This window comes from Ostrinia furnacalis, unplaced genomic scaffold (genome assembly GCF_004193835.3).
Source record: "Ostrinia furnacalis isolate ACB-3 unplaced genomic scaffold, ASM419383v2 OfSCF5175, whole genome shotgun sequence".
Classification (NCBI taxonomy): Eukaryota; Metazoa; Arthropoda; class Insecta; order Lepidoptera; family Crambidae; genus Ostrinia; species Ostrinia furnacalis.
In genome coordinates, this window is record NW_021135414.1 from 285,314 (window position 1) to 313,076 (window position 27,763).

The window sequence follows — 27,763 nt, forward strand, 5'->3', positions numbered from 1 at the left end:
CTGACACAAGATTATGTATTGAAAACACTAAGTATTAAATTATTCATATATTTTTAATAATGTGGTGGTGTAACTGATAACTAATTTATTCAGTTAAATTATTAGCATAATTTGTTGATCAAAATAATAGCTTCACGTTTTTATTAATTTTGTCGCTTATATCAGTAATAATAAGTAATCTGGATATTAACCCACAGACATTATGTAATGTAACCAAATTTTATATTTAAACTATTAAAAAATAAAGTTGTTTAACTTTATAGTAACTGGTTTTATTTCTTGTTTTAAATCTACTGATGTTTATGAATAAATAGATAAATCATCTAGTGAGACTTTTTTGTGTGACAAATGTTTTGTTGTAAAAAGTATACAAATAAAATGAACACAGCTTTTAAAAAACATTAGCATTTATTAATCTTACATGATAGGGTTTTCACACATTATTTTAAAATAATTGTAACAGAGATTTAAGTCTTTGGTAATTTGTACATACCACCCTGCAATACAAGCTGGTGAGTACGCACTTTTGTGTCCAAAAATTGTCTGAGCTCTTGTAAACTGCACTCAGTGCCAGGAGCTTGAGATGCAAACATTTTTAACATTTGATGAATGCGATCTAAAGGCAATGAATCTAAATTTGTGAGCATGCCCACTATGTATGACCAGAAAACTTGTAACTCTCCTTCCCTTTGATCATGTGCAGAAGCCATTACACTTTCAGTTTCATCATCTTCACAGATCATTTCTTGCACTTGGTTATTGGCCACATTGGACTTGGTTTCATCAGAACCATCAACCAAAACAAATGTGTCAGGGCTTTTTTCAGCAATAACACCCATTGATTGCCAGTACGTAATTTTTCTCCTGAGAACAGTTACTGGTACCTTCATTACTTGATGAAGCTCATCCAAAGTCCATTCCGATTTATTTTGGAAATGCAAAATCAGTGTAGCATTAAATGGAGAAACCACTAATTCTAATTTTTTTGTACCTATTTCTACTTCAATGTCTACATAACCCAGATGTGGTTTCCAACTCAGTGTTCTATTCCCTTTTAAAGCTTCATATGATTTTGTATATGCTTCCAAGTGGGTTTTTATTTCTTCAGGCAATTCTAAACTTTCATCTTTGAATGGGGGCCAAAATTGAGCTGATAAAATCATGGCATTTGAAGTAAAGTTTTTACTTGATGCTTCAAAATTCTTGTCCTGATGCACCAAAGCATTTATTCTCTTAGAATCTGATATATCCTTCAACATGACTTCACAGAAATGTAGTTGTGATTCTCCAAATCTCACTTTTAATAATTCTAAATATCTTATTTCTTTATCTGTGTTGATCACACTCTGTGCTAACAGCCTATCTGCTAACAGGGTTCTATATTCATTGACAAATAGTTCCTTACTACCATAGACATTAACAAGCATTGATATGATATCATTGGCTTTTCTATCATTAGAATTAACTTTTGGATCAGCATCAACTGGATCTGGGTTCCATTCATCCCAAGCATCATCCTTGTCATTTTCACCATCAGCCTCTGCAGCAAATTTTGCTAATTCCTCGGCTAATTCACTGCCTGCTCCATCTTCTGTAAGACTACTGACTACACTACGTACTGTATCCTCTCTGTTTCTTAAATAACTACGGACAGGCTTTGTTACAGTTTCCAGTATTACACCTGAAGGATCAAGATGTCTCAAAGCTCTAATAGTTGAGATATAAGCTGTCAATATGTCTGTTGTATTCACTCCAGGGTGCAGTAATCTTGTTTCTAGAGCTGACTGCAATCTTTTGCATAACTTGGACCGCAAATCTGTCTTCTCTAGGCATAATTTAATATCATCAACTGCTGGTTGAGAATCTGGATATTCTATTATTATGTTGAACAGTTGTTCAATTCTTAGTTTAGTGTAGCAGTGGTACAAGTAGTAGCTTAACTTCTTTTTAAATTGGGAAATAGCATTTTGAATATTTTTATCATCTGGAGGGGGCTTTGATGAACCGCCACAATATATTCTTGTGAGCCAGGACATAACTGTGGTATCAAGCCAATTTTCTAAAAATCCAATGTGTGATACATCAAAGGTACCATCACATAATTTTTGTATGTGTGATTCAATTCGGAGTTGGATAAAATTAGAAAGTACTTGGCCAGTCAATCTTTCCAGTAATTGTAAATCCATTAGTTTTCTGTTTGTATCATGGAAAACTTTTACAATATATGCACAGTTGCATTCTGAGTATTCATTCCAACACCCCATGCACATTACATCCTCACTCATATCAGAGTTCTCGTATTCATTATCAAAAACATTGAATGACATCTTATAAAAATGGTTTATTATTACATGATAGTCCAATGGAAGTTGCGACAGCAAGGTCGCCCGAATAAGTTGCTTGAAACCCATGATAACGTCCTTTTCGCCAAATATAGGCTTATTATCACAACAGCTGTTATTCAGAATGGAAAGTCTTCGTAGCATTTCAGAGAAATTGCAGACAGATTCGTATAGATCGTTAACGGCAGACTTGAAAAGTTGAAAACCTTTAATTTCTTCGTCAACTTTGACGAATTTAGACCAAAATGCCGGTGCGACATGTTGCCGAAGGTATTTCTCGATATGAACCAAAGTAAGGTCCCGGATTTTTACCTGGATCCCCAAGCCAACTATCATCTGTTGAATTTCATCGTATTCAGAGCATGAACAGTCACTAAATATGGTATCATTTAAAATAGGAAACGCATAGTTTATTTTGTTCCAATACACTTTGAGTTCACTTGTTTTGCTGGCCATTTTATGAAATAATCTGTGATGGATTAGATAGTGTTACTAACGATTTACTATACAAAGTATTAATGTTAATAGTAAACACACATTTTTGTCCAATGGTCGAAAATTCTCAAAAGAAAACAGCAAGAAAAAATACGAACGTGAAATGATGAAATGTCAAACGAAATACATGTCAAAGTCAAGTTGACAAAACTGCTTTTTTAGAACAACTAGCACAAGGGGATTTAAGATTCTGCCGAAATCATGGTCATCATCATCATCATCACCATTTCAGCCACAGGATGTCCACTAGGAACTGAGACCTCTTCCGTCCTATAATCAAGGTATTTTGCAAAAAAATACTTGATACTTTTTTTTTGCAAAATAATCTACGGATGAAAGTACACACGGCCACACTGTTAACTATCCATTTCCGTTTTTGCTCTCGCTCTCATCAAATGGTGATTCTTTGCGATAGAACGAGATGACATGACAGGCAATGGATAGTTAACACTGTTGCCGATGGTACGTTGGTCTACTTTCCTTTCAACAATATTTTTATGCTGCGTTTACACTGCGCGGAAATTAGCCAAGTCAAGTAAAAAAAACAGTGGAGTGGGGATGAATTATGAATGAATTTCATCCCCACTCCTCTGTTTTTTTACTTTTTTTGACTTGACTCGGCTAATTTCCGCATAGTGTGTTAAAAGCAGCATAAGTCCGACATGAATACCGAGTTGCTGATTGACTGGGGTACATTTGTTGCATTTAAACAACAGTTAAATGGTGAAAGATATTTTTTTAACTCCAATATTTATTATTATTAAAATGAAGTTGATAGTAATGCAAACAAAGGAGTATGAGCAAATAATATCAAACAGGTAAAGTATAAAAACACAAAATTGGACCATATTGTACTAATTTATTTCATTCTTACATGAAAGATTTAAAAAGGAATTGGTGATTAATGAGAATGAAAAAGTTTAAACTAATGTATAAGTGCACAATTCACTTAAATTCAACTTAACCACAACTGTTACTCAACACTTGTATTAAAAGCAACCCTTTATTATGTATTGGATATAATATCATCAGCATATGTGTTGGTAAGCATTAATCTTAACAGTATCATCTTTAAAGTAACTTATACAAATACATTATTTAAATCAATGAATGGGCTCTGGTTGCTGGGTGAGTAATAGCCCAAACCTTTTCTTGATTGTTATTCTCTGTCTTGAATATTTGTCTTCAGGGGAGAAACGAGCTGAAACAAAGACAAGAATAACATAAAGTATTACTGTAATGATCAGTCTTTATCATACTTTTCTTCAGAGGCCACATGTTGTTTTCAAAACAATAGATTACAGAATGTGAAATTACCTGGATGCGCTGATAATGTCGGCTTCCCTTGAGGATCAATGGTCTGAAATAATGTAATAGAAAAGTTAGTAAAAATGATTTACCTGGCTTATAGGTTATAATTAGTAAAACAATAAATTTGTCGAAAACTTACTGCCAAAGTATATTGTCTGTCGCCATTTTCATTCAGAAAGTATCGCAAATACATTTTGTATTTATTTTTGCCAATATTCAGAATATACTTTATAAAATCCACCACGATTTACGCACGTTTCAATCCACAACAATCACAAGATGAAAGAACGATCTTCTGTCATACTGTCATATAATTACGTCAAAAATGACAACAGGAGCGTTTTTCCGAAAATAGAATTTGTTAGAAATTGTAAGCAAAGTGGCGATCACAATGGCTACTGCTTAAGCATGTTTTCGGCGAAAACACGTTTGCTAACTTCAATATCGAAGTTTTCCCATACATTTTTTAGCAGTGATAACTAAAAATACTTACCGTTACTGCTAAATTAACGCCATTTTTCTTAATAGCGTTAACCATTCCATTTTCGGCCAAACGCTCGCATTGACAACCTTTTTTGCTGCCAACATAAGGCGCCACTGTAGAGGTCTGTCACTACACTAGCCAGTCAAGTGGCACTTTTTGATTGAATCTAAAATCGAAACCGTTCATGAAGCGCTGTATAGATGACCCACGCTGAACTGTCCCGCCAAACTCAATGACAGGGGGGCGCTACCATCGTTCAACTATATGGTTTCCAACATGGCAAAAATCTGAACCAGCGATCCGGTATTGACGGTGGCGCCCCACTGTCAATGTCATCGACAGGACAGTCCAGTATTTTGGAACTATAACTCCATATAGATGACCCACGCTGAACTGTCCCGCCAAACTCAATGACAGGGGGGCGCTACCATCGTTCAACTATATGGTTTCCAACATGGCAAAAATCTGAACCAGCGATCCGGTATTGACGGTGGCGCCCCACTGTCAATGTCATCGACAGGACAGTCCAGTATTTTGGAACTATACCACAAAACGGCATTTCGACCATCTGTCGATATTACAACTGACGTTTTGCCACTTGTCTACAAGATAGTCCTCGATTTGGTCTGACTAGTCTACTAGTTAAGTTCCCGGTATAGCTAGAGATTTGTAACAGCCCTAGTAATTGCGGGTTGAAGTAAGAGGGAGGGGGGAGGGTACTTGTCAAGCTTGTCAATGTCAAAGTCAAAGTTTGAATTTGTTTGTCAAATTTGTCGGTCAAGTTCAGCATTTTTAATTTTTATTTTTTGTATGTAGGTGTTGTGAATTTTAACAGTAGGGTATTAAATATTTAAATTCGCCTTCTTGTGAAATATTTCTTTCAATAGAATATTTTATGAGGCGGATTTGGAGCAGTGTTTATAACCAATTCTCGATAATGGCTAATTTACCACCACGAAAGATATCTTCTTCGAGTAAAAGTTCGAAGCAGGATACATCTCCACTCCAAATTCTTCTTCAAATGGGGTTTTCGCGGCACCGGGCGTAAGTATTACATTCTGGATATTTGACATTGTATACCTTCATGATTTTCGGTGTTGAACTTGTTTCATATTCTTTTAGCTGATTTTAAAGCCTTTTTAGTCTAATAGTCGTGATAATCTCAAATTATTAAACTCTTGTGACAAACTTGATTATGGACAAATCGAATCTATAGCTATTCAAAATCAAAAATAGACAAATATTTTTCCTACACAGAAAATTAATTCAAACACTTTATTTATGTTTCAGCTTAAAAGCGCTAGCGGCAACGGGCAATCGGAGTGTCCAATTAGCATCAGACTGGCTCCTCACTCATGTAAATGACACACACATCGATGTGGATGAGCCCCGGGAATACATACTCTATGCGAGCCCTACGGGACCATTGCTGGCACAGTTACTAGAGTTTTGGGAAAAATCGAAAAATCACACTGGATGGAACGGAGCTCACAATAACCCACCACATATCACATTAGTGTCCTTTTTTAAGGTTAGTGTTTAGTGAAATAACTAAATAAAATTATTAAAATAATTATTTTGTTTCTACCATCATGGCCTTCTGTTCTGTTTTAAAACTTTTAAATCTGAGGATTTAAATTAAAAAAAAAATTACTAAAAAGAATCAAAAAGTATTTCTCATTATATCTGGAGTAATAAAGTCTGTACTTGTTATCTATAGCTACCTAAACCCCATTTTTGCAGTAATCAACTTAGAATGATTCCTATTACTTAGAATTTTGTGTAGGCACCCGATGAAACGTCCCTGCAACTAGCTAAGGCAGTGAAGCATGTTGTTGAGACTGTCGGAGACCCACCCTCCTGCCCCCTCAAGCTGGAGCCCTACATTTCACACAATTTCATGGGCCTATTTGTACCCGATGAGCATGCTGAATATCTCAAAAAAATGGCAGTTCAATATGTGAAACTGGTTTCATCTGCATGTATGTATTTATCATTTGTTATGAAAATCATGTTAAAACATTTGTAGGATATAATTTGTTCAATTTATCACACTGGAAAGAGGAAAGTTGGAAAGGGAACTACTGTCATCCACTGTGGATTATTATTTAAAACTTTTTGCTTTTGTACCCTTTTACTGGTACATACAGGGTGGAAACGATAAGTGATCTCACTCGATTATTTCTAAACTATACAAGATATCAAAAAACTAGTTACTGATCCTGAAAGTGCTTCATGAGCTCTATCAAACGGTATTAATAATATGTTACAGAATAAACTGGATCTATCCGAAAATTCAATGTTTCCAGCTTCCATACATTTGGTAAAGTCACATTATTTTAAAAACTACACATGATATCGTAAAACTGATTACTGATTCTAAAAGTGCTTCACAAGCTCTATCCAATGGTATCAATATTAGGTTACAGAATAAACTGGATCTATCAAAAAATTCAATGTTTCCTTCTTCCACACATTGAGTAGGTACCACAGTCATGACACTCATCTCTTGACAATATTATAGCAAGTAAAGCCTAAAACCAATGTTTTCCATGAATAATTTTAAATAAGAATACAATTTACGAGTTTATTTTAAGAGTTTATTATTCAATGAAAAAAAATACACTTCTAATATTGTGTGTCTGGCATACATTTAGTATGGAAGCTGAAAACATTGAATTTTCAGATAGATCCAGTTTATTCTGTAACCTATTATTGGTACCGTTTGAAAGAGCTCATGAAGCACTTTCAGGATCAGTAACGAGTTTTTCAATATCTAGTTTAGATATAATCGAGTGAGATCACTTAACGTTTCCACCCTGTATAGAAAACAATTTTTTGGGTGCAATTTCATCAATACAATTCAAAATGTAGTGACACACTCTCAAGCCATTCAGTTAGAGCTAAAATTCTTAACTTAACTTAACACATAATAAAACTGTGTTTAATTTTAAAACATGTAAAGTAGTTTGTAAATTATTTAATAATCTGAAGTGGTAAATATGCATGGTATTACTATAATAATTAGTTTATTTATTTACTTATAATATTGTATTTTAAACAGTGGGTGTATCGGTGGATACTTATGAACGTTTGGATGCATTGGGAACATGCTTTCCTTGGTGTGCCATGCCACAAGAGAAAACATATAAATGTAAGAGTAGTATCTAGTTAGTTTAACACACTTGTAAATAACTGTATTATCATTTCGTTTAATTTTCTATTTGTTATCAGCATGTTGTAGGCTTGAATGATGGTAGAAGATTGATGCGCATGACCATGACCTGTATTTTAAGGTAATTACTTATTTGCTATTTTGCATTTTGTGATGTCCTTGTTTGCTTTCTTAATTTTTTTGTTTGTTCTTTAATACTTGTTGACAATGTGTTAATTACATAATTTATAACTTATCAATTTGAAACTCCACATAATTTTCGATTTTACTTGATACTGTTGGTCTCATGATGTTGACTTCTTATAAATTATTGCGAGCGACCTCATGTTCCCGTCACCGTGAGACACCAGACTGCAACCTTTTTGTCGGTCGATAGTTTGGTCGGGCTGTTGATCAGTATCAGAGTAAATACAAATGAGTAGGTCATCTTCATAGAAACGTACCGAGCGCGGTTTGTATGTGAGCGAGCCAATACGTATGCGGCGCGCACGCACACACTGACAAAATTTAGCGTGGATTAGCGGGGTGTTGCGCCGAATTTTGTTAGTCCGGTGCGTTTCTATGAAGATGACCTACTCATTTGTATTTACTCTGTCAGTATGAAAAAGTATGGAAATGCGCACATTATTTTCCTCATACAAATTGGAAGTCGACCCAAATATCGGCCGACTAAAAGTCGGTAGTCTGCGGTGTGTCTAACTCCTTAAAAACTTACCCAGAGAGGCTGGCAATTACATATAAAAAAAATAATAAAGACGTCTAAAATAACTTATTTGAAGCAGCAATAAACCTGGAGCCGCACGTGAAATCGCTGCATATCTCGCTGGCCTACCGCTTCGACGAGGCGGCCTACGACGCGCTGCGGGCGCTGGTGGACGACCTACAGCCACTGGGCCCGGCCGGATGGCAGTTGCGGCTCTACTCCCGAGACCCGCGCTTCGCCAAGCACCAGGTACCACTGCACAGCCCGGCGACAGGTTTCCGTCCTACGCTTGTAAGGCGTATGTAGCAATGTCATTCGCCCCGCTGCAACGAGATGACTACGACGCGCTGCTCAGCACAGTCCGCCACAAGCTTCCGTCCTACGCCTGTGAGGCGTATATAGCTACGACACTCGCCTCGCTGCAATGAGGTGACTACGACGCGCTGCGGGCGCTAGTGGACGACCTACAGCCACTGGGCCCGGCCGGCTGGCAGCTGCGGCTCTACTCTCGGGACCCGCGCTTCGCCAAGCACCAGGTACCACTGCACAGCCCGGCGACAGGTTTCCGTCCTACGGTTGTAAGGCCTATGTAGCGATGTCATTCGCCCCGCTGCAACGAGATGACTACGACGCGCTGCTCAGCACAGTCCGCCACAATCTGCCGTCCTACGCCTGCGAGGCGTATGTAGCGATGACACTCGCCCCGCTGCGATGAGGCGGCGTACGACGCGCTGCGGGCGCTAGTGGACGACCTACAGCCACTGGGCCCGGCCGGATGGCAGTTGCGGCTCTACTCCCGAGACCCGCGCTTCGCCAAGCACCAGGTACCACTGCACAGCCTACGACAATCTGCCGTGCTACGTCTGTGAGGCGTATGTAGCTACGACACTCGCCTCGCTGCAATGCGGTGACTACGACGCGGTGCGGGCGCTGTTGGGAGACCTGCAGCCGCTGTCCCGGCCGGCTGGCAGCTGCGGCTATACTCTCGGGACCCGAGCTTCGCCAAGCACCATAGGCACTACTAGGCACAGCCCGCGACAATCTGCCGTCCTACGCCTGGGAGGCGTATCTAGCGACAACCCTAACCCAGCTGCGACAACCCTAACCCAGCTGCGACGAGGTGACTACAATGCGCTGTGGGCGCTGGTGGCGCGTATATCAGATTTCATATTCCGGAAAACCCTAGCGAACCGTAACTCTGTGTCCTGTTATTGTTTATTGGTTGGCTCAATTTGCTGAGCACCCGATAATTGATGACGACATTATTTTGTATCCTACGCCTATGCGGCGTATTTTGCGAACTCCACCATTCCACTTGTCCTACTTGAGAGATCATCGCCTAGCTAACTAACGATATTATTCAAATATTCTACAACATGCGACGTATAGCCATACCTACATGTTTTAAATATTCATTATCTGTCAATCTGGGAGAATAAATGTTAAAGAAATTCATAATATTTATACTCTAAGGTTGACAGTACAGTCCTAGCCCCCTTATGGCGATTATCACACTGAGCCGCGCTCCGCCGCGGTACGCGGGACGACAGATTTAATCATTGTATGCAAGTACCTCAGTTTGTATAGAAAAACGCGCGGCACAACACACTGACAACGCGTCTGCGCGCGGGATTTTTTATATGAAATCACGCGTCCCGCGGCGGAGCGCGGTGCAGTGTGATAATCGCCTAATAGGCCGCATCACATACCACTGCGAAGAGATAACCGACCTTGCCGTTTCATTATCAGTTACAAAAAAAATATTATCACGTTGTTTCGTGTAAGTGATCGATATGTTTGTTGGCAGGTGCACAAAGTGACCCAAGGCTACGCTCCGCAGGCCAGCGATGAACTTGAACTGGTGCTCGGCGACTACATCTACGTGGACGATAAGGAGCTGGAGGCGTCGAGCGACGGCTGGGTGCACGGCACGTCGTGGCTCACAGGTGACGCCGCGGTGTACTCGCGCCTTTATCTTATCACTCGCTGCCAGTTCGCAACTATGACTCGAGCTATTAACTGTTTGCGTTTGTTGAACTTAAAAATCGGAGGTTAGTGCCGGATGTTTTGAGAGCTCATCTCTGTCAATACTATGTGTGTCGTTGTTATTGTTACTATTCAGTTATTCAGTTCAGCGTTTAACGCGGTAGGTCTACGATTTGCATGATATCGGAATATGATGTAACTGTGTTTATTAATAGCGTTCGGTTGTTACCGTTCCACGTTCTGAAATTGCAATGTTTGTTTACCTTCGCGACATGAAGCTTTCGCTTACGTTATGATTACCGTTTTAACTAAACTGTGACTCAAATTACGTTAAAAATGGCAAAATAAACGATTTCACTTTAAATGTGTTTACTGGTATCCTTCCGTTTGGCCAAATTACTTTTCGCCAAATTTCACTTCGCAAACAACTTATCGCCAAAGTTTCATTTCCCAAATGAACTTTTAGCAACTGCTCTTTTCGCAACTAATTCATTTGGTCAAATTATCATTTGGCCAAATTTTACTTGGCAAATGTTTATATAGCAAATGTTTTAATTTGCCAAATATTATATTCCAAATAATTTGTTTCGTCAAATTGACACTTCACATACTTACCCACCGTTACCCCACAAATCAAAGCATAGGCACATCATGGTTTTCACAAGAATTTTATGTAAAACAAAGAGATTGCAGAAAACAGTATGGTTGTAGAAAGTAGGTATTGCAGAAAATAGTAGGTTATGTTAGGTTAGAACAGTGACCATTAACGCGCGAAGGCGAGCGAAGCGTGCCGCGGCAGCGGCCGCTGAGCGCTAGAATCACCTTTATTGTTTATCAATCATTTGGAAATTTCGATAAAAAGAATTAAATATGAAAATTTGTATAGAAAAAAAATAACTACCCACGAAACAAAATAATAACTACAAGCTTATTTGTATTCAATTCTATGCATCAATCAAATTATTTTGTAAATTGTTTATCGTGAAATATTTTTGCCAAATGAAACATTTGGCAAAACATACTTTGCCAAACAATAATTTGGTAAACAATAATATGCCAAAAACGATATTTGCGAATTAAACATTTGCAATAAGTTGTTTTGCCAAATGAAAATTTGCCAAATGAAAGTTTGCGAAACGTTGTTTGCGATGTGATAATTTGGGAAACGTTTTTTGGCCAAACATTAGTAATCCGTGTTTACTATGTTAATATGTATTATGTGACGCTTCAAGAAACCTTTGATCTCTCATTCTATCGCCGAGTTGGCTACATTTTTAATTTTAAATAGTGGCGGCAATGCATAGCGTATTTCAAATGAAGCCTCATAAGTACACCCATTCACAATCCCTGCTGTACGTATGTAATATGTTATCTCGGGGCACGGCACGGATGTGCCCCCACAAAATCGAGCGAAATATCTACAATTCCATTATCACCCTTTTCGGGGTAAGCATTTCGGCTACTTCAGTACCTCCTGAATTGAGCAGTCCTCCTGAAGCTTCAATCAAAACTTTATTTTCATCACGAGTTTAGCGGGCTAGTTAGATTCAAGCCTTTGAATTTTAAGTCTTGGCAAGGGAAAATAGGACAACAATTAAAGTCAAAGATTTTTATTCTGTTCTTTCTTAGGCACAGTAATAATATATACCGTGACTTAGGCCCTTTCCAGGGCGCTTAAACACGCCCCAAATAGCTTGCCCTACCACCACTTCGTTTGTATCATTATGTTTATATCTTTATCGTCTGTTGTCGTTGATTGTAAAACCCGGTCTACAATAATATCGTGTCAGATGCTGTTGCTTACAATCATTCTTAACTTACTTTGAATATGTTTACTCTACAAGTTATTGCAAGTGTAGTGCTGACTTTTGAAGGCAAAGTTGTAAAAATATGTAATACTAAAATTTTATGTTGCTTGGATATTAGTCACTATGAGTTTATACACGTGTCTCCCAAAGCCGCTATTTATGACTAATGCTGTATGTATCCTAATTACTCTAGTTTTTATCGAGTCATGCTCCATGCTAAGGCCACGCAGTTTCTCGGGTCCCGGCCGTTCCGTCTGATAATCCGATATCGTAATCTCAATCGCTCGCATTGTTTATGTAGCAAATCATTCGTGCTAATCTTTGTTAATTTTCAGGCGTCACCGGCTGCCTCCCCGCAGTGTATACGCAGCGCGTGGCGGAGTCGGACGCCTGGACGCTGCACCGCGCGATCTCGCTAGGAAACCAAGGTAAAAAACTGGCCTACCTGCGTTTTTTTACATTCCTTTGTTTATGATCTACACAAAAACATGCTTGGGATAGCGGAGGCGAATGAAAACCGTTCGTTTCTATTTAGAAATAGAAGACAAAGCTATGTTTTAGAATGTGTATGTGTTGAAGTGTAAGAATCATTAGGTATACCTATTTTTTTCAGTGCTAAAAATTACAACATGAAAAAACTTTATTCTAAAATTATTGTCACGTTTTTTTGTGTTTTTACTGTCTCATTTAAATGAACCGGTAATTCTCTAGGTATTTTAAAAGTAAGTGCTATACGGAAACGAGTAACAGCGTCTACCTATTTCCTAAAATAAAGAATATCATAGCATTGTTCGAAGTTTCTATTCCAACTTGCTTATGAGTTCTGTAGCTTTAATGCATCCAGAAGGGTGATACCGAGCTAAGCGAGATGGATAAAGGGATCGCGCGCGCACAGTATAAAAGCTATTATATATCTGTCTCTTTTCCACATCCTGTTAGCATCCCCCGAATATAAGGGAAGCTTAGTGTGCGCCATCTTTGTTCAAAAGTTGTTGGGGCGACTGTTGTGTTTTTTTTTATAGGGACGCTATAAATTTTGAGTTTCAATTGGAATTCGCGGTGCTTCTGGTAAGTCATATAGTCCAATATTAAATAATGAAGTGCGTTGGGTGTCTCTTCTGCGTGAAACTATAGGTTTAACTGTCTCTGTTTGAATAGCTGGTATTGCAGTATATTAATCAAGTTCAATTGCAAACGGTTATTAGCCAATATTAATTTTGATTCATATATCGGGTCTTTAAAGAATATACTAATGAGCCACCCAATTTAAAATAATTATTTATATTCTTTGATGTTGAAACAATTGACTGTTGTTAAGCATTTGTAAGGGTTGCGCAGAAGCATTTCCGATCAGAAATAACTACGGGTACTAAGTATACCTACTTACTTAGTTAGCAGTTTACAATATAATGTTAAATTAAATTGCAACAGTCAATTTAGCTTGCTGGTTCATCGTTTCGTTATAGTTTGTCAGTCTGACAGGCGTTTGATTTCCGTAACTCGAGTTACAAAGATCTATACACAAATGTTTAAAAGTTAGTCATTTTGTCTTCCTACATAAGACATGAAAAACAGTATATTCGAAGTTAATTAACAAGTTCTCCAGAAAGTATATAACATAGTTATTTTATATTTTATAGTTAATAGTTGCATAATGTTCCTATTAAATCTGGAATAGGAATATTTTAGGTTGAATTGAGGTTGAGGTGGGAGAGAATTTTACCGAAAATTACAATCATATTGTATTCAGTTGGGAAAAGACTTACTCAGTTTTATTTTGTCCGCCCGACGGCTGTTGTTATGTACACATTTGACTGCACAATTAATAATATAGCAATGTCTGAAAATGTTTTTTTTATTTGTAATATGTCCGTTTACACGTTGTATGCGAATAAGTTAAAGAGGGCATTGGTCCCGTGATATCGCCGAATATTTTACACGGCAAACAATCACAAAAAGCAATAAAAATGTGTGTGAGTTTAGTTTAAACATTAAACTGTACTTTGCGCAATGTAATGTAAGATTGAATCATAGATTTTTTGGGCGTAGCGTTGTAAAGTTTCCTTAAAATTACAATATGAAAAATGATTGGTAGAATATGTGTATTGCACTATATTGAAACAGTGTATTTCAAATGAATTTCGTTAATATGTGATATAATTAAATATAAATATATGTCCAAACTTCAATATTTATCTTGTATCTCTCTCTACCTAAACATAGATGTACTTTTGTTTGTTGTTAAATAATGTTAAGATGTGTCCTAATTTTGATAATTATTACCAAATTGTGATGATTTTTTTATTCAATCGAACTAGAGATTGCACGTTCGAACTACGTACACATCACTAATATTTTTATACCAAATCATTTCAGACGTTTGTAATTAAAAGTAATCATGTTAAATGTATCGTGGCTTATATTAATATTGGTTACGACAGGCACAGATAGCAAATCCGAATCTGATTCGAACACGGACGGCGAGATGTCATATCCGCACGAAGACGCTGCCATGCTCGGCCACGAGAAGTCCGAAGAGTTCTACAAGGACTGGGGCAAGTACTGGGAGACTGTCCAGCTCACCAAGACCGAGGGCATCCTGAACGTCACGCACGGTGAGTCAATTATAGACTTTCTCTTGTTCTTTCATTATAGGGCCTATTATTACTAAGGCAAGGCTCAATTTTAATCAACAACATGGACGGCGAGATGTCATATCCGCACGAAGACGCCGCCATGCTCGGCCACGAGAAATCAGAAGAGTGAGGGCATCCTGAACGTCACGCACGGTGAGTCAATGATAGACTTTCTCTTATTCTTTTTTCGTAGAGGTTGTAACAACTGTGGTACTAGCCCTGATGATAGCCCATACCACGTATGGTGTAATTGGACCGACAACTTAACGTTCTTTCCGAAGCACGCGATCATATTTCCTATAAGACAATCAACAGTGTCCTTATTTTTAGCTAGCTTTGTCGAGTAGCTTTGGCAAACCTGGAAATCGAACTCAGGATCGAGAGGCACAAAATTGGGCAAGATACGACAATGCGTACTATAAGTTTTAAGATGGACTAGCCTAGTTTACTATTATGATTGTCCGATAAACCGATTCCGTGCTTCAGAGGGTGCGTTACGCCGTGGTTTTCTTATCGGCCAATTAGGATGATTCAAGCCTCTAATCTAACCAAACTGGAAACTACCACAGAGTGGTTTATTTATACCTTCTAGGTGTGTACCCCTTCTAGAATCGGGTTGATTAGCTCATAAGTCTTAAGTCCGGTTTCCACGAAGGCGGAGTGGATCTGAGAAGTGTTTTGAATATTCAATCAGATTTCCTTGTTTTCTGAATAGTGAAATCTAAATGAAATTAATAATGAAAAAGGTGGAGCGGGATGGTTTCCTGGTTTTCTGATGGCCCATCCACACATGCCGGGCGGCACGGCCGGCGGCCAACCCGGCGGTCGTGCATCTTTTACTGGCAAGGCAGACCGAAAGCCGGCGGCAAACCCGGCGGCATGAGTGTTGATGCGCCATTAATAATGCTATCTGATTGGTTATTCAAAACGCTTCTCCGCTCTGCTCCGCCTTTGCTGAAACAGGGCCTTAATCACTAGACCACGAAAGTGCTGGATTTTTTGGTAATAAATAAATAATCACTCAATGGTAAACACAGCATTCTGCATAGTACATCAACATGCGTCATAGTACTGCTTCACGATGACATAGAAATATCAGAAGTTGATAAAAAGCATTTTTTTAGTTTTGTAATAATATTCTTGAATATGATAAAATTAGAGAACAGGCAAGATATTTTAGATGTACAATTTGTGTCTAGAAACTCAATAATTCAAGCTGACTTAAGTCGAACAGGACAAGAAAAAAATATTTAAATGTTTCATTACAATAAATTATGCGTAATGTGTTACAGGTAGTGGAGTTGACTGGAAAGATCAACCGTCACCTGAAAAAAGCGAAGTTGAAATGGCGACTAATGCCAAGGTTAGTAGTCCCATCAATTCAATTGTTTCCTGTCTATACAGATTTAACCCTTACAGGTAGTTACATAACGTTCTTTTTACGCTGTATTATTAGTATTGATTGTTGGAGTTATTATTGCCTCTCACAGTAAAACATGAAAGAAATGCCCTGTCATTTCAGCTAATGTTGCAGTTTAATCGCTATCGCTAATCTCAGGAACTACGAATTACTACTGGTCCGATTCGAAAAATTATTCTTTTTGTGATGGATTGCCCATTTATCCAGGAAGGCATTATAATTTATAACGTCTCCCTACAGCCAATAGAGGCGAAGCAGTAAAGAAAAATGTTGATAAAACGGGAAATATTACTCAAACTATTTTCACGCGTAAGATGTTGCGGGCACAGCTAGTCCGATAGGTATTAACCTTGAGCATTTCTATGATTTGAGGATAAAATGTCATTGCACGATAAAATGCTGATTTATAATAATCTCTTTAGCTGACAGGTAGGTACTTGTCGTCCGATCTCACCTTGTACTTGAACTTGTCCAAGATTGTATTATTCGCTTATCTTAAAAAGATAACGTTTATTTAAATCCTTTATCCATTGCTATGTAAATATAGCGAAGGTATTGTAAGGATAGTATGTAGCAATGTATGTGTTTTGAAAAACTGTAACAATACATTTCCTTATGTACGCAACATGTAGATAAACGAGATTGGAATTTTCGTGCGACGAATCGAATATTTTTCATTTTCCTGTTTCTCTTATTTACTTTTTCTTAATAATGAGTTCCTTGATGCGTTTGATACGTTATATAAGGTTTCCAACCCCGAGATTACTTAATCTCACTCGATTATTTCTAAACTATACACGATATCAAAAATGTTATGAAACAAAACTAGATCTATCCAAAAATTCAATCTCTCCAGCTTCCATACATTTTGTAAAGATATCAAAAATGCGTTTCTTCCTTTTAAAAATCAGCTAGTTATTATAGGCTTAAGAGCGTTGTAGCAAAAAGTTGGCGTTCGAATTTTAGGTTTTTATTGCTTGACGTCGCGTAGTGAGTGCGCAAACTGCATTTATCTGTACAATTTCAACGCTGCGTCGACTAAACGATCTTAATCCGTAGTTGTATCGTACCTAAGACAGTACATCATACATAATAATAAAGAAATAATGTATAATTTACCTATTTGATTTTTTCTCAGATCAGACTTTTAGAAAAATCAAGTTACGTAATTAATGTATTTTTTACACTAGTAAATCCCGCGACAAGTTTTTAATCTTTAAATTGAGTAAAGTAATAAGTTGATGGGGTTGAAAGAATTTATGTTTTATTTTATTCTTTTTACAGCATCAAAAGCTTGTTTATGCAAGCGTCTAACTTAAGCGGTTTAGATTTTTCATACAAAAAGATTTTCCCGCTAATGCCCGTTCCAGTGGGAATTCCTAAGTATCCTATAACCTGCCCAGGAGTATGAAGAATAATTGTACCAAGTTTCGTTAAAATCCGTCGAGTACTTTTTGTTTCTATAAGGAACATACAGACAGACAGACAGACAGACAGACAGACAGACAAAAATTTTACTGATTGCATTTTTGGCATCAGTATCGATCACTAATCACCCCCTGATAGTTATTTTGAAAATATATTCCATGTACAGAATTGACCTCTCTACAGATTTATTATAAGTATAGAAAAGATAAAAAGTACTGTCTACGATATTGTTAGGCCGTGTTGCACCGTCTTACTTTAACATTGACATCAAAATTTTGGATGTCAAAAATCTGTCTAACATAAAGCACCGGTTATTGTCAGTTAGGGTCAAAGTTAGGTGGTGCATCTCAGCCTTAGTGTATTTTAATTAAATTTAATACAAATAAGGATGACGAAAATAATCGATAAGTGACCTCACTCGAATATTTCTTATAGTAGGTATACAAGATGTCGAACAAATCGTTACTTACTGAAAAAGTGCTTCATGAGACCTAGCAAACGGCATCAATAATATGTTTAAGAACGAACTGAATCTATTCAAAAATCCTATATTTCCAGCTTTCATACATTTAATACAGTTACTAACAAACACGANAATCTGCCAAATTCTCGATTTCTGCATGAAAAATGTGACAACGCTCTTAAATAAATGACTTGTCCTCCTTTTCAATATAAAAAGCGGAGTTGTTGTAATTCACGAAGGCGAGTGAGCTTTACATGTGTGGTGGCCCGCCACTGTTTTCAAAAGCTTTGATAGACATTACACTATCAACAAGTAAAGCTCAATCGCCTTCGTGAGTTGCAAGAACTATAATAATAATAAGCTGGAATATATCTTTTGTACCGTAGGAAGGCGGCAAACAGTCGGAAGAGGACGGCAAACGCTGGGTGTTCGCGATGCGTCACGGAGAGCGCGTGGACCTCACGTACGGCCACTGGGTGCAGTTCTGCTTCGACGACAAAGGGAAGTACGTCAGGAAAGACCTCAATATGCCGCTCAGCTTGGGCGAGAGGTGAGTGCAATTATTTTTAAAGATTAATTAGTAATTTGTTATTACACCAATTACAATATACATGCTATGTGTCACGAGTGAGCTCACCACAATAGTCGAGCGGCGGCGGGGACCAATCCCCGTTCCCCGGATCACGAGTCGGCCAGTCCGACCCCTTCATATTTCTGCCATCGTGGCGTAGAAAACCGTCATTCTGCCGTTTAAATTTATATTTCTTTCATTTGTCAGTTTTGTGCGATGTCCGAAGTGTCCCCTAAAATTACACATACTAATACATACGCGTACTCACCGTGACGCGCATTTTTAAACGTCGCTGATTGTGTTAAAATCCCACTTTGACACATGATGTGCGACTTTATCTTTTGGATATTGTTCCATGTCATTGTTCAGCAATATATTTGGTACTGTTGACTTTTTTATTTGCGCCGTAGACTAAAAGTAACTTAAAAACTAAGTTTAAGGCAAAGAAAAACATTATTTACGCCAGCGTTTCTGATACAATGATGATAGTAAGTTTTTAAAGCTTTTCAAATTTTGTGTCAAAATCATACTTTTATTTTCGTCGTGGTAACATCGCGCATCGCTTGTAAAAATTTAAAGATGTATCGCTACTTTTACTGACTGTATTTATAAATCTTCTAACAGGGTGGGCGGGGCCGAGTCTTACGCGAAGGACACGCCGCTAACTCGCGTGGGCCGCTTCCAGGCGCAACTGGTGGGAGAAGCTATGCGCCTGGCTGGCATCTCAGTCAAGCACGTGTACGCCTCCGCTGCGCTGCGCTGCGTCGAGACCGCCGATGAGTTCTTGAAAGGTTCGTGTTTAAAAACTCCCAAGTTAGTAAGCTTGTAACTATAGCTCTAAGTAGTGTTAATATCTCCCAATTGGGCGCGCGGAGTCTTAGGCCTCAGCCTCGAGTTTAGCGGGCAGCGGGGCGGGAGGCGGCGGCGCGGGAGCGGGGCGGGCAACGCAGACCCGTTCTCGAAACAAGCGGGCAGCTCGCGCGGCGCTTTAGCGGCGAAATGTTGTGTTCGGGGTTGTGTTGTCGAGATATTTGTTTTTATTCGCAAACGAAATGTTTGAACAACGGCGACAATTTTATTTCGATTCTAATTTATTCCTAACGCTCGATTTATTGTGGGCAAAAGAAGGAGTGCGCTGCCCGCTCGTTGCCCGCTCAAGCGCCGCTGCCCGTTGCCGCGCCGCTGTTTTCGAGAACCGGTCTATTTGATTTTACGCATAAGATCCTGCCGCTCCCGCGCCGCCGCCGCTCCAGCCCCGCTGCCCGCTAAACTCGAGGCTGAGGCCTTACGCTAAGGACAAGCCGATAACGCGCGTCGGGCGCTTCCAGGATGATTCCTTTTGATGACATAATATTAATTCTTACCGCTTTTTTAGAAGCATCTCATGACAAAAAATTATGATCACGCCGATGGTCGATGCGGTAGAAGTAGCATTTCTCTCTCTCTCTCTCTCACTACTATACTAATTATTTGGTTGCAGGTTTGCAAGCTGATCCATCTGTGAAGATAAGGGTGGAGCCAGGTCTGTTTGAGTTCAAGCTGTGGCATATGGCCAAGGGGCTGGCGCCATTCATGACGCCGCAAGAGCTTCTCAAGGCGGGATATAACGTCGATGTGGAGTGAGTTTCATTTTACTTTTATGTACTTTGAAATAACGTTCTATTTTGATGTCGTGTCTCTTAAATATTTGTGACTAATCAATGATAATATGCTTTCAGTTACAAACCGTACATAAATATGGATGTGGATACTACGGAGACCCTCGAAGAGTTTTACGGAAGGAACGAGAAAGTGATGCATTTAGCTGTCAACGACACAGCTGCTGAAGGTTTGTTCAGCTATTTTATTTATAAAATAAAATTGTGTAGTTATTTCGAGCTCCCGTGCACACGGTTTCAGTGCAATTACAGTAAGAAAACAACAGTTCATTGGTTAGAGATGAATTCGATTTAACGTTCAGCAGTATGGTTAATATTCCAAAAATTCAACACTATAAAACGCCGCAGTGTTTAGCTTGATGTGGTCATCTGTAATAATAACAATTAAGATATTGACCATTGTCTATTGACTTATCCTCAGGCGGGAACGTGATATTCGTGGGCCACGCGTCGACCCTAGACATGGCAGCGTTCGCTATGCAGCGCAAGGAGCGCATCGCTACGGGAGGAGAATCGAACGAGCCGAGCTACCAGATCGGCAAGCATCTGCTGCGGGTTCCGTACTGTGCGTTGGCAGCGATCCGCGGAGCCCCCTGGCGTCTGGTGGCGCCGCCAGTGCCGCCATGCATCAACTCCAGCTCGGGACGCTTTGATTGGAAGATACTGCAGGAACAGCCACAATCATTACCTTAGACACCACACCACTGCCAACTGATTTTGAACCATAAGACATGACTAATGGTTCGAAATAATACAATAACGGTATCGTCATTAAAGCCAGGTTAGCGAGTTCAATTTTGAACTGTAAACCACGATTTTAAGGATCAAAATAATTAAATAAATCGCCATTTTAGCCAAATCAGTGCAATTATGTTAAAAAATAACAAAATGGTATTGCCACTGCCTATTTAAACCTCCTAGTGGGACTGTCCCGAGTATAAAACTCAACGCGTTACATTTTGCGTGACAGAACACATTTAGGCGATGCGAAACTTGCTATCTTTCGAAACCTTTTGATTCATATTTCAATGCCGTTGTGTGTTACTAACATAGATATGCAGTTATTCATGTTAGGTTCAGTTATAAAACAAATAGAGAAATTGAAAAAATTTAGGCAGGAAACAATACTTACGACAATTATGATTTTCAATGTTATTATTAAAAGGGTGTATAGAACCTGAAAGTGTTGTGAAACTGTGGGAACATGAAATAACTCTTAAATGTTTAGATTCATAGTTCCTGTTTGTTGCTAAAATAGTTTTATAGTATAATAATTGTATCTGAATATCGTTGTCATAAATGCAGGCATTGTAGTTTGTGCCATGTTCCAAAATAGTAAAAAAAATGTCTTCCCATCTTTTTCATGAGAATTTACGTCGTCAAAATGGCACTAGAGGCTTGATTTATTGATTTTTGGTGCTTATGGCATATACGTTCGTCGCTCATGGTACATATTGACATCAACACTGTGTTTTACGGTAATTATAATAGTTAACGCCCTGTGTTGTGGGTGTATATGGGTAAAAATATAGATTACGCGGTATGTCGAACATGGTATTGATTAAATGTTTTTTATTTTATTATACGGGTACATTATATGCCATTTATTTCTTCTAATAATCACGGTACTTTTCTTTGTATACTGAAGTATTACTAGATACTGTTCCCTAAAAATAAATACCTATTTCTTTATAGATGTAAAACTAAAAATATTTTATTGCCCTACTGCTGAAAGCTTGGCAATGACAGGCTATGAATAAAATAATAGCAAAATATAAAAGGATTTGAGTTACTATACATAAACATATCCATTAGTACTAATTTTAATACTGTGATACTAAGTGAGTCTTCATAGATTGTATTGAATAAAATGATGAATAAATAAGTATAGATAAATAATTTTAATAAGTGCATAAGTTGTAACAAAAGGTACATTAGTTTTTCTTTCAGAAGGAACTACAGTCGTAGTATATCAAAACTCATTTCAGTACTTATAAATTAAAGCAATTTGTACTTCTTTATCTTTTAAGTGGCTTTGTGAGTTAGGTTTTGTGTTGTCAAGATTTTTAGCATGTGTAATATTATTTTTATTATATGCCTGAACGTTAAGGATGGGTGATTATTGTATTTATTTGATAAAATAAAATCGAGATCATTTTGCTGAATTTGTTGTTTTTCTGTAGTAATTTTAACCCCACCAAATGGTTTCGCGTTAGACAAACAAAATATTGTTCTAATAGGAGTTCAGCCCTTTTTTAGCAGTTATACGGAACACTATTTTGTACTAGCTTTCCGCCCGCGGCTTCGCCTGCGTGGAATTTTGTCTGTCACAGAAAAACAATATCGCGCGCGTATTTGCTCACCGTTTAGACCTACCCTGGACTACGACAAACATTTTAAATCCAAAATCAGCTCAATCGGCCCAGCCGTTCTCGAGTTCTAATCAGACTAACGAACATCAATTTATTTTTACTTATATACTATATAATAATAATAATAATAGATAGATAGATTACGCCCGAACACTTGGAGAAGACTAATATTTTTTTTCTTGCAAGAAAATTATGTGCGTTCCCTTCGTTACTTGCGACGCTGATCGTTCCTCTCTGCAAATTGACTTTTTTTGCATTATTTATGAGATAGTTATTTAAATGTATTATGCTAACAACAATTAGAAAGGCATACTTAATTAGTAAATCATAATGATTTAATTACAAGTTAAAACGGAACAATCTTATGTACACTTTCAAATTATTGACTAAAAACAATATTTCGCAATAAATAAAATAATTTAAACATATACATACGTACAAATATTTGTAAAAAAATGCAGCAAATACACAAGCCATAAAACAAAACAATGAAATGCTTATAATATGTAGGTACTCCATAACGATATTAACAAAGTAAAAACGAAGGCACATTCTCAACAGTGTTTTGGCACGTAATTCTTATTTTTAATGTGGATTACCAAAAACAGCAAATCCAACTAGCAAACAATTATGTATGATGGAGATCAATTTCATGTCAAATCGCAGCATATAAATATACTCTTACATTATTCACTTGCTTTCACCTTTAGAATAATTCATTCTCTCTGAAACAACTTCTTCCACAATTCTTTGAATCATTTGTCTGTCTTCAGCTTTAATATCTTCAGGTTTCGTTTTATCATCGTATATTTTTCTATCTATCAGTCTAGTGATAACTTCTTCCACTATAGCATCAATATTCTCGTTTGTATGATTTTTATCATCGTCGCTTTTTATAAGATCTTCCAGTGATGGCAAGGGTGATGGTGGTTCTGTTTCATTAACTATATGTTCTGGTGTTTCAGGTTCTAATACAAATTCAGGCTCTGGTATATCACCTCTTCCATCAGATCCAGTCTCTTCGACCTTTTCGGTCACAATACCTTCGGAAAGTTCTTCCGCTATGTGTTTATGGCGTTTCATTATTTCCTTTAACTTTTCCTTTGCTGATGCAACGACCTCTTTACGCGTTTCAGACTTAATTTTTGCTATCGCTTTTCGTTTTCGTTCTTGTTTTAACAGTTTTAGTTCATCAAACGCTTTTTTTGCCTCAAGTAGTGGCTCTTCATTAACTTCAGGAAGCACTTTCTCTTGATCGGGAGAAGAATCTGGTATTACGTCTACGTTTGAGCTCTCTTCGTTTACAGTTTCTTGATCATCTTTCGACTCGCTCTTTAATTGTACATCTTCCTCTAGTATTTCTTCTTCTTCATCGACATAAGTCACCGTTTGTGACTCTTTATCGACAACTTCATCTGATGTATCGTAATTTACAACATTGACAACTGTTTCTTCTGTAGAAACTTGATTTGACTCACTATTTTCATTTAAAATAGTGCTATCAATCGTTTTGGCAAAAGGATACTCCCGAAAATCTTTTCTTTCAAGTATAAAAAGTGCTGGTCTAGTTTTAATACGGACAGGGGGCATTAATTTATAATTCATTGCTACTTGGGAGAATGTATCGATGCTATCTAAAATCATATGTGTGTGAGTAAAGGCTTTTAAATTTGGAGAATATTTGCTTTTAGCTTCAAGAAGTAAATGTGTATACTCCTGAAGTTGCTCTGTTTCTAGTGATTCGTTTTTACTATACACCCATTGGTCGTTAATTTGCGTAAACCTAGTAACACCAGTTTGAGCTGCAAGATTGCTGATATGTACATGGACGAATGGTTCATTCTTTAAAAGTTTGTGGAACCTAAAACATAAAGTATTATTATTTAAAAGCCAAGTTAAAGGTGACATTTAACTAACTCTTTAATTTCATACCAGACATTTACCTTGTGATAGCGACTCCACCAGGATAGTTATTCATTGCAACCAGAACAAAGGCCAATGACATAACAATATTTCCTAATATGATAATAATGATCACCCAGAACATTAACTCGAATTTCGGCGCTTTGGTTCGTCTTATGAATCTGTAAAGAAAATAAGAAAGTATTTTCGACACCTAATATACTTCTTGAGCATTATGAGCCTCAAGAGAGCCAGCTATAGTTATGAGGTCCAATCCAATGCAGGTAAGTACTATATTTTCTATGTAATTAAATTTATTTTAAGTTTACTTACATATATGAGCATGCAGCTGCCGACGCTGCGTTGAGGAGAGGGAACACGTATATTATGAATCTTAGCTCCTTGTGCGGTAAGATGGAGTAGAGAAGGATGTACGTAACGGCTGGCGCCACTAGAGGTACCAGCCGCCGGTCCAGGTAAACCCCTACTGGAATCAGCACAAGACTGGGGCCGAGTCCGCGCGGCAGAGCGGAGTAGAAATACCATAGGAATGGCGATGTCTATAATGTGCAGTTAAGAAAAAAAATACATACTTAGTGAAGAAAAAATGGAATTTGTATACCTATCATTTTGTTAATATAAATAAATAGTAAAACAAAACTTTGCACAGTAACTACATACAATTATGCAACTTGTGCTTGTTGTACTACTACATGTACTTAATATACTGACATTTTATTTATTTATTTATTTCTGACATTTTACTGTAAAAAATGTTTTGTAATGGTACAGTTTAAAAGGATACACCCCAATTGGAACTCTTATTTAGAATAGTGTTGTACCAGAACACTTCAGCTTCAGGCCACAATAAACGGCCCCAAAATATGGAATCTATGGCCACAGTAAGGACAACTAGCCCAATTCCAGCTGGCACAACTATTTTGATAAACCTGCAAATAAATAAATTGTTTAGTTTTAAGTGTTTTCATTAACATTTGAACATAAATAAAATATAACATTTTCTACTTTAATGACTTACTTTTGAATATCAATTTTCTTAAAGTACAAATCCATAAGTACAAATAGCCCAAAGAGCATGGCTAGTTCAGATCGGAATATAACAATAGAAGCACCAGCTGATATTATAAATTGTTTGTGTTTTCCTGAGAACCATCCTTCAAATGCTAAAAGTACTGAAAAATTAAAAAATATGAATTTTATGTTGGGGTTGAGAATAAGAAAATAATGTTATTATATTTAAGTTGAAACTCATTTCAGATTTAAGTGATTGATTTATTATTCTGGCACACATGATTTTTGGCAAATGAACAGAACTCATCAATAATTTAGTTAGAATGACAATAATGTTGTGATTATTTTAGTGGTAGTAGGTGTAAAGTCCATTTAATTTAGCTTTCTGTTTAGAGCTTCATGTTTTTTTTAATTTAAATTAAATGTTTTTATTCTTTAAATAAGTTGATGGGTAAACTTTGCCTTTGTTTTTTACCTACCAAGTGGAAGTACCATTATATTAGGTAGCGGTCTGCTCATATAAAACATAAAGTGGTACTGAGTGACAGTCACTATTGTGTACCACCAAGTAAATGTGTTGCCAAACTGCTTCTGTAACGAATTCCTCAGGCGACTCCATGTTACTATCACACTCAATGCTAGAGACAAACGAACTGGAAATAAAGAGAGGACGATTAATTTATAAAATAAAATAAAAATTTTCAATATAGTAAATTAACAGTAATGTAGAATTTTTTTTTCGGGTTGGCCTTAACTTACCTACATATTGCATCCAAAACTTGTTTATTCCTGTGATATGTAACAAAGCTCCCACTGGAGCCGAAAATACTGCTACTACTAGAGGTCCAATGAAAGTACGCGGCACCACTCCCGGAAACTCATTGTGATCGTACTGAAGCAAAATAGAATAACGAGTATCATTCATAAAGTAACATCCAACACAGGAGTCCAAAATTAGATTTTCTTTTACGCACCTGTGTGAGGTTATGACGATGATATAAAATATCGTGAGTTGCTTGAATGTTAAAACTTTCTTCAACTTTTGTAAATGGACATAATAGCACATGTAAACTAGCGACAATGTAAAGTAACTGGACCATTTTTGATTTTTAAAATTAATTCAACTTCGCAGACTCAACCCATCCTAGCCCGAAACTGTCAAATTATGTGACATTTACATTTACGTTGAGAAATTATTTTGTTTGGAAATCAGCTGCTCTTTGATTTCTGAACGATATATTGATCAACGTTTAGTGTCTGCAAATGTTTGAAAATTAAATTATCCAAAATATCTTGCTAAATAAGCATAATATTAAAAGCAATCATAAAATTTAACTAATCCCTTGTCTCATGAAACAAAACTATTAAAATCAGTTTTTTAAATTAAATTATCTAATTACTTTGACAAGAAATTTATGAGTTCAAATGAAATAACCACTTACCATTACCACACGCAGTTTTGACAACAATCGTCAACAATGGTGGAACGGATTTTGTGATTGACATTTTTGGGCAGTGTTCGTTTTCTGTACGAAAATTATCAATAATGATCAATAATTCTCTTGGAAAAGCAAATGCGATGATATTGCAATAATATTTCGCTTATACTTGATATAAAACTATAAGAATGTGTGATGTTTGTTCAGATTTTTCACAGCTTTTAGTAAATTGTAAGTTACATTGTTTCAAAATTTTACGAATCACCTGCTATTTTCAATAGTTTATTGTCGTTCATATCATATTTATGCATTGTTTACACACAGTTTGCTTAGAATAACATCTTTTCCTCGTGTTTATAGGTGAAGCAAGGTTGACTGACGATGTATCCCAATACCCAACAATTAGCCAATCTGAACTAGAAATAGTACTAAATTACATTCTTTCATGGCCTCAAAGGTAATGTTTATTTCATATTTTTGACCTATTAAAAGTCTGAGTTATACTGCTCACGTAAAGTTAGCAGTTAAAGATGTAAAG

At 37.2% G+C, this 27,763-nt stretch overlaps 5 protein-coding genes and 1 long non-coding RNA gene across 10 annotated transcripts in view; 2 read left to right on the plus strand and 4 right to left on the minus strand.

The window, feature by feature from the left end:
* Positions 1–438: 438 nt before the first annotated feature.
* morula (anaphase promoting complex subunit morula) lies at positions 439–2,944 on the minus strand. The gene has a single exon (XM_028315593.1). The coding sequence runs from the start codon at positions 2,796–2,798 to the stop codon at positions 468–470; it is 2,331 nt and encodes a 776-aa protein (XP_028171394.1). The 5' UTR covers positions 2,799–2,944; the 3' UTR covers positions 439–467.
* Positions 2,945–3,676: 732 nt separating this feature from the next.
* Positions 3,677–4,457, minus strand: Nop10 (Nop10 ribonucleoprotein). Its single transcript, XM_028315589.1, has 3 exons — positions 4,288–4,457; positions 4,155–4,197; positions 3,677–4,038 (listed from the first exon to the last, which is right to left on the minus strand). The coding sequence occupies exons 1-3, from the start codon at positions 4,339–4,341 to the stop codon at positions 3,941–3,943; spliced, it is 195 nt and encodes a 64-aa protein (XP_028171390.1). The 5' UTR covers positions 4,342–4,457; the 3' UTR covers positions 3,677–3,940.
* A 973-nt stretch (positions 4,458–5,430) lies between these two features.
* On the plus strand, positions 5,431–22,604 carry Epp (Ecdysteroid phosphate phosphatase). 5 transcript variants are annotated; one of them, XM_028315569.1, is made up of 14 exons: positions 5,431–5,676; positions 5,923–6,163; positions 6,419–6,614; positions 7,697–7,786; positions 8,590–8,759; positions 10,318–10,456; positions 12,640–12,732; positions 14,746–14,919; positions 16,233–16,303; positions 18,638–18,801; positions 19,447–19,613; positions 20,303–20,441; positions 20,541–20,650; positions 20,902–22,604. In XM_028315569.1, the coding sequence occupies exons 1-14, from the start codon at positions 5,528–5,530 to the stop codon at positions 21,171–21,173; spliced, it is 2,175 nt and encodes a 724-aa protein (XP_028171370.1). In that variant the 5' UTR covers positions 5,431–5,527; the 3' UTR covers positions 21,174–22,604. The 5 variants fall into 5 exon arrangements, with proteins under 5 accessions (XP_028171370.1, XP_028171371.1, XP_028171372.1 ...); XM_028315570.1 differs by lacking the exon at positions 7,697–7,786 and having other exon boundaries at positions 5,433–5,676; positions 8,587–8,759; XM_028315571.1 differs by lacking the exon at positions 7,697–7,786 and having other exon boundaries at positions 5,433–5,676.
* LOC114360782 (uncharacterized) lies at positions 8,588–9,037 on the minus strand. Its single transcript, XR_003656537.1, has 2 exons — positions 8,975–9,037; positions 8,588–8,687 (listed from the first exon to the last, which is right to left on the minus strand). It is a non-coding gene; the product is annotated as an uncharacterized LOC114360782 (long non-coding RNA).
* A 907-nt stretch (positions 22,605–23,511) lies between the features above and the next one.
* On the minus strand, positions 23,512–26,967 carry Alg12 (Alg12 alpha-1,6-mannosyltransferase). The gene is made up of 8 exons (XM_028315568.1): positions 26,761–26,967; positions 26,546–26,678; positions 26,266–26,439; positions 25,794–25,947; positions 25,560–25,704; positions 25,088–25,314; positions 24,796–24,936; positions 23,512–24,713 (listed from the first exon to the last, which is right to left on the minus strand). Exons 1-8 carry the CDS (start codon positions 26,884–26,886, stop codon positions 23,543–23,545), a joined length of 2,271 nt encoding a protein of 756 aa, XP_028171369.1. The 5' UTR covers positions 26,887–26,967; the 3' UTR covers positions 23,512–23,542.
* A 310-nt stretch (positions 26,968–27,277) lies between these two features.
* Positions 27,278–27,763, plus strand: part of puf (ubiquitinyl hydrolase 1 puf) — a 73,491-nt gene continuing 73,005 nt past the window's right edge. The window contains exons 1-2 of the mRNA XM_028315594.1: positions 27,278–27,456; positions 27,586–27,682. Of these exons, the coding sequence (XP_028171395.1) occupies positions 27,414–27,456; positions 27,586–27,682 (140 nt within the window). The 5' untranslated portion in view covers positions 27,278–27,413. The remainder of the gene's footprint in view (positions 27,457–27,585; positions 27,683–27,763) is intronic.

What these genes read in the sequence shown, in the direction of transcription:
- Nop10 (XM_028315589.1), bottom strand. Translation starts at nt 4,341, where the DNA reads ATGTATTTGCGATACTTTCTGAATGAAAATGGCGACAGACAATATACT. An exon ending in ACAGACAATATACTTTGGCA is followed by an intron (nt 4,198 to 4,287) that starts GTAAGTTTTCGA and finishes ACATTATTTCAG; the next exon opens with ACCATTGATCCTCAAGGGAA. An exon ending in GACATTATCAGCGCATCCAG is followed by an intron (nt 4,039 to 4,154) that starts GTAATTTCACAT and finishes TCTTTGTTTCAG; the next exon opens with CTCGTTTCTCCCCTGAAGAC.
- Epp (XM_028315569.1), top strand. Translation starts at nt 5,528, where the DNA reads ATGAGGCGGATTTGGAGCAGTGTTTATAACCAATTCTCGATAATGGCT. An exon ending in CGCGCTTCGCCAAGCACCAG is followed by an intron (nt 8,760 to 10,317) that starts GTACCACTGCAC and finishes GTTTGTTGGCAG; the next exon opens with GTGCACAAAGTGACCCAAGG. An exon ending in GATCTCGCTAGGAAACCAAG is followed by an intron (nt 12,733 to 14,745) that starts GTAAAAAACTGG and finishes TGGTTACGACAG; the next exon opens with GCACAGATAGCAAATCCGAA.
- morula (XM_028315593.1), bottom strand. Translation starts at nt 2,798, where the DNA reads ATGGCCAGCAAAACAAGTGAACTCAAAGTGTATTGGAACAAAATAAAC.
- Alg12 (XM_028315568.1), bottom strand. Translation starts at nt 26,886, where the DNA reads ATGGTCCAGTTACTTTACATTGTCGCTAGTTTACATGTGCTATTATGT. An exon ending in TATAATGGTACTTCCACTTG is followed by an intron (nt 25,948 to 26,265) that starts GTAGGTAAAAAA and finishes TTAATTTTTCAG; the next exon opens with TACTTTTAGCATTTGAAGGA. An exon ending in GCAGCTGCATGCTCATATAT is followed by an intron (nt 24,937 to 25,087) that starts GTAAGTAAACTT and finishes TTTTCTTTACAG; the next exon opens with ATTCATAAGACGAACCAAAG.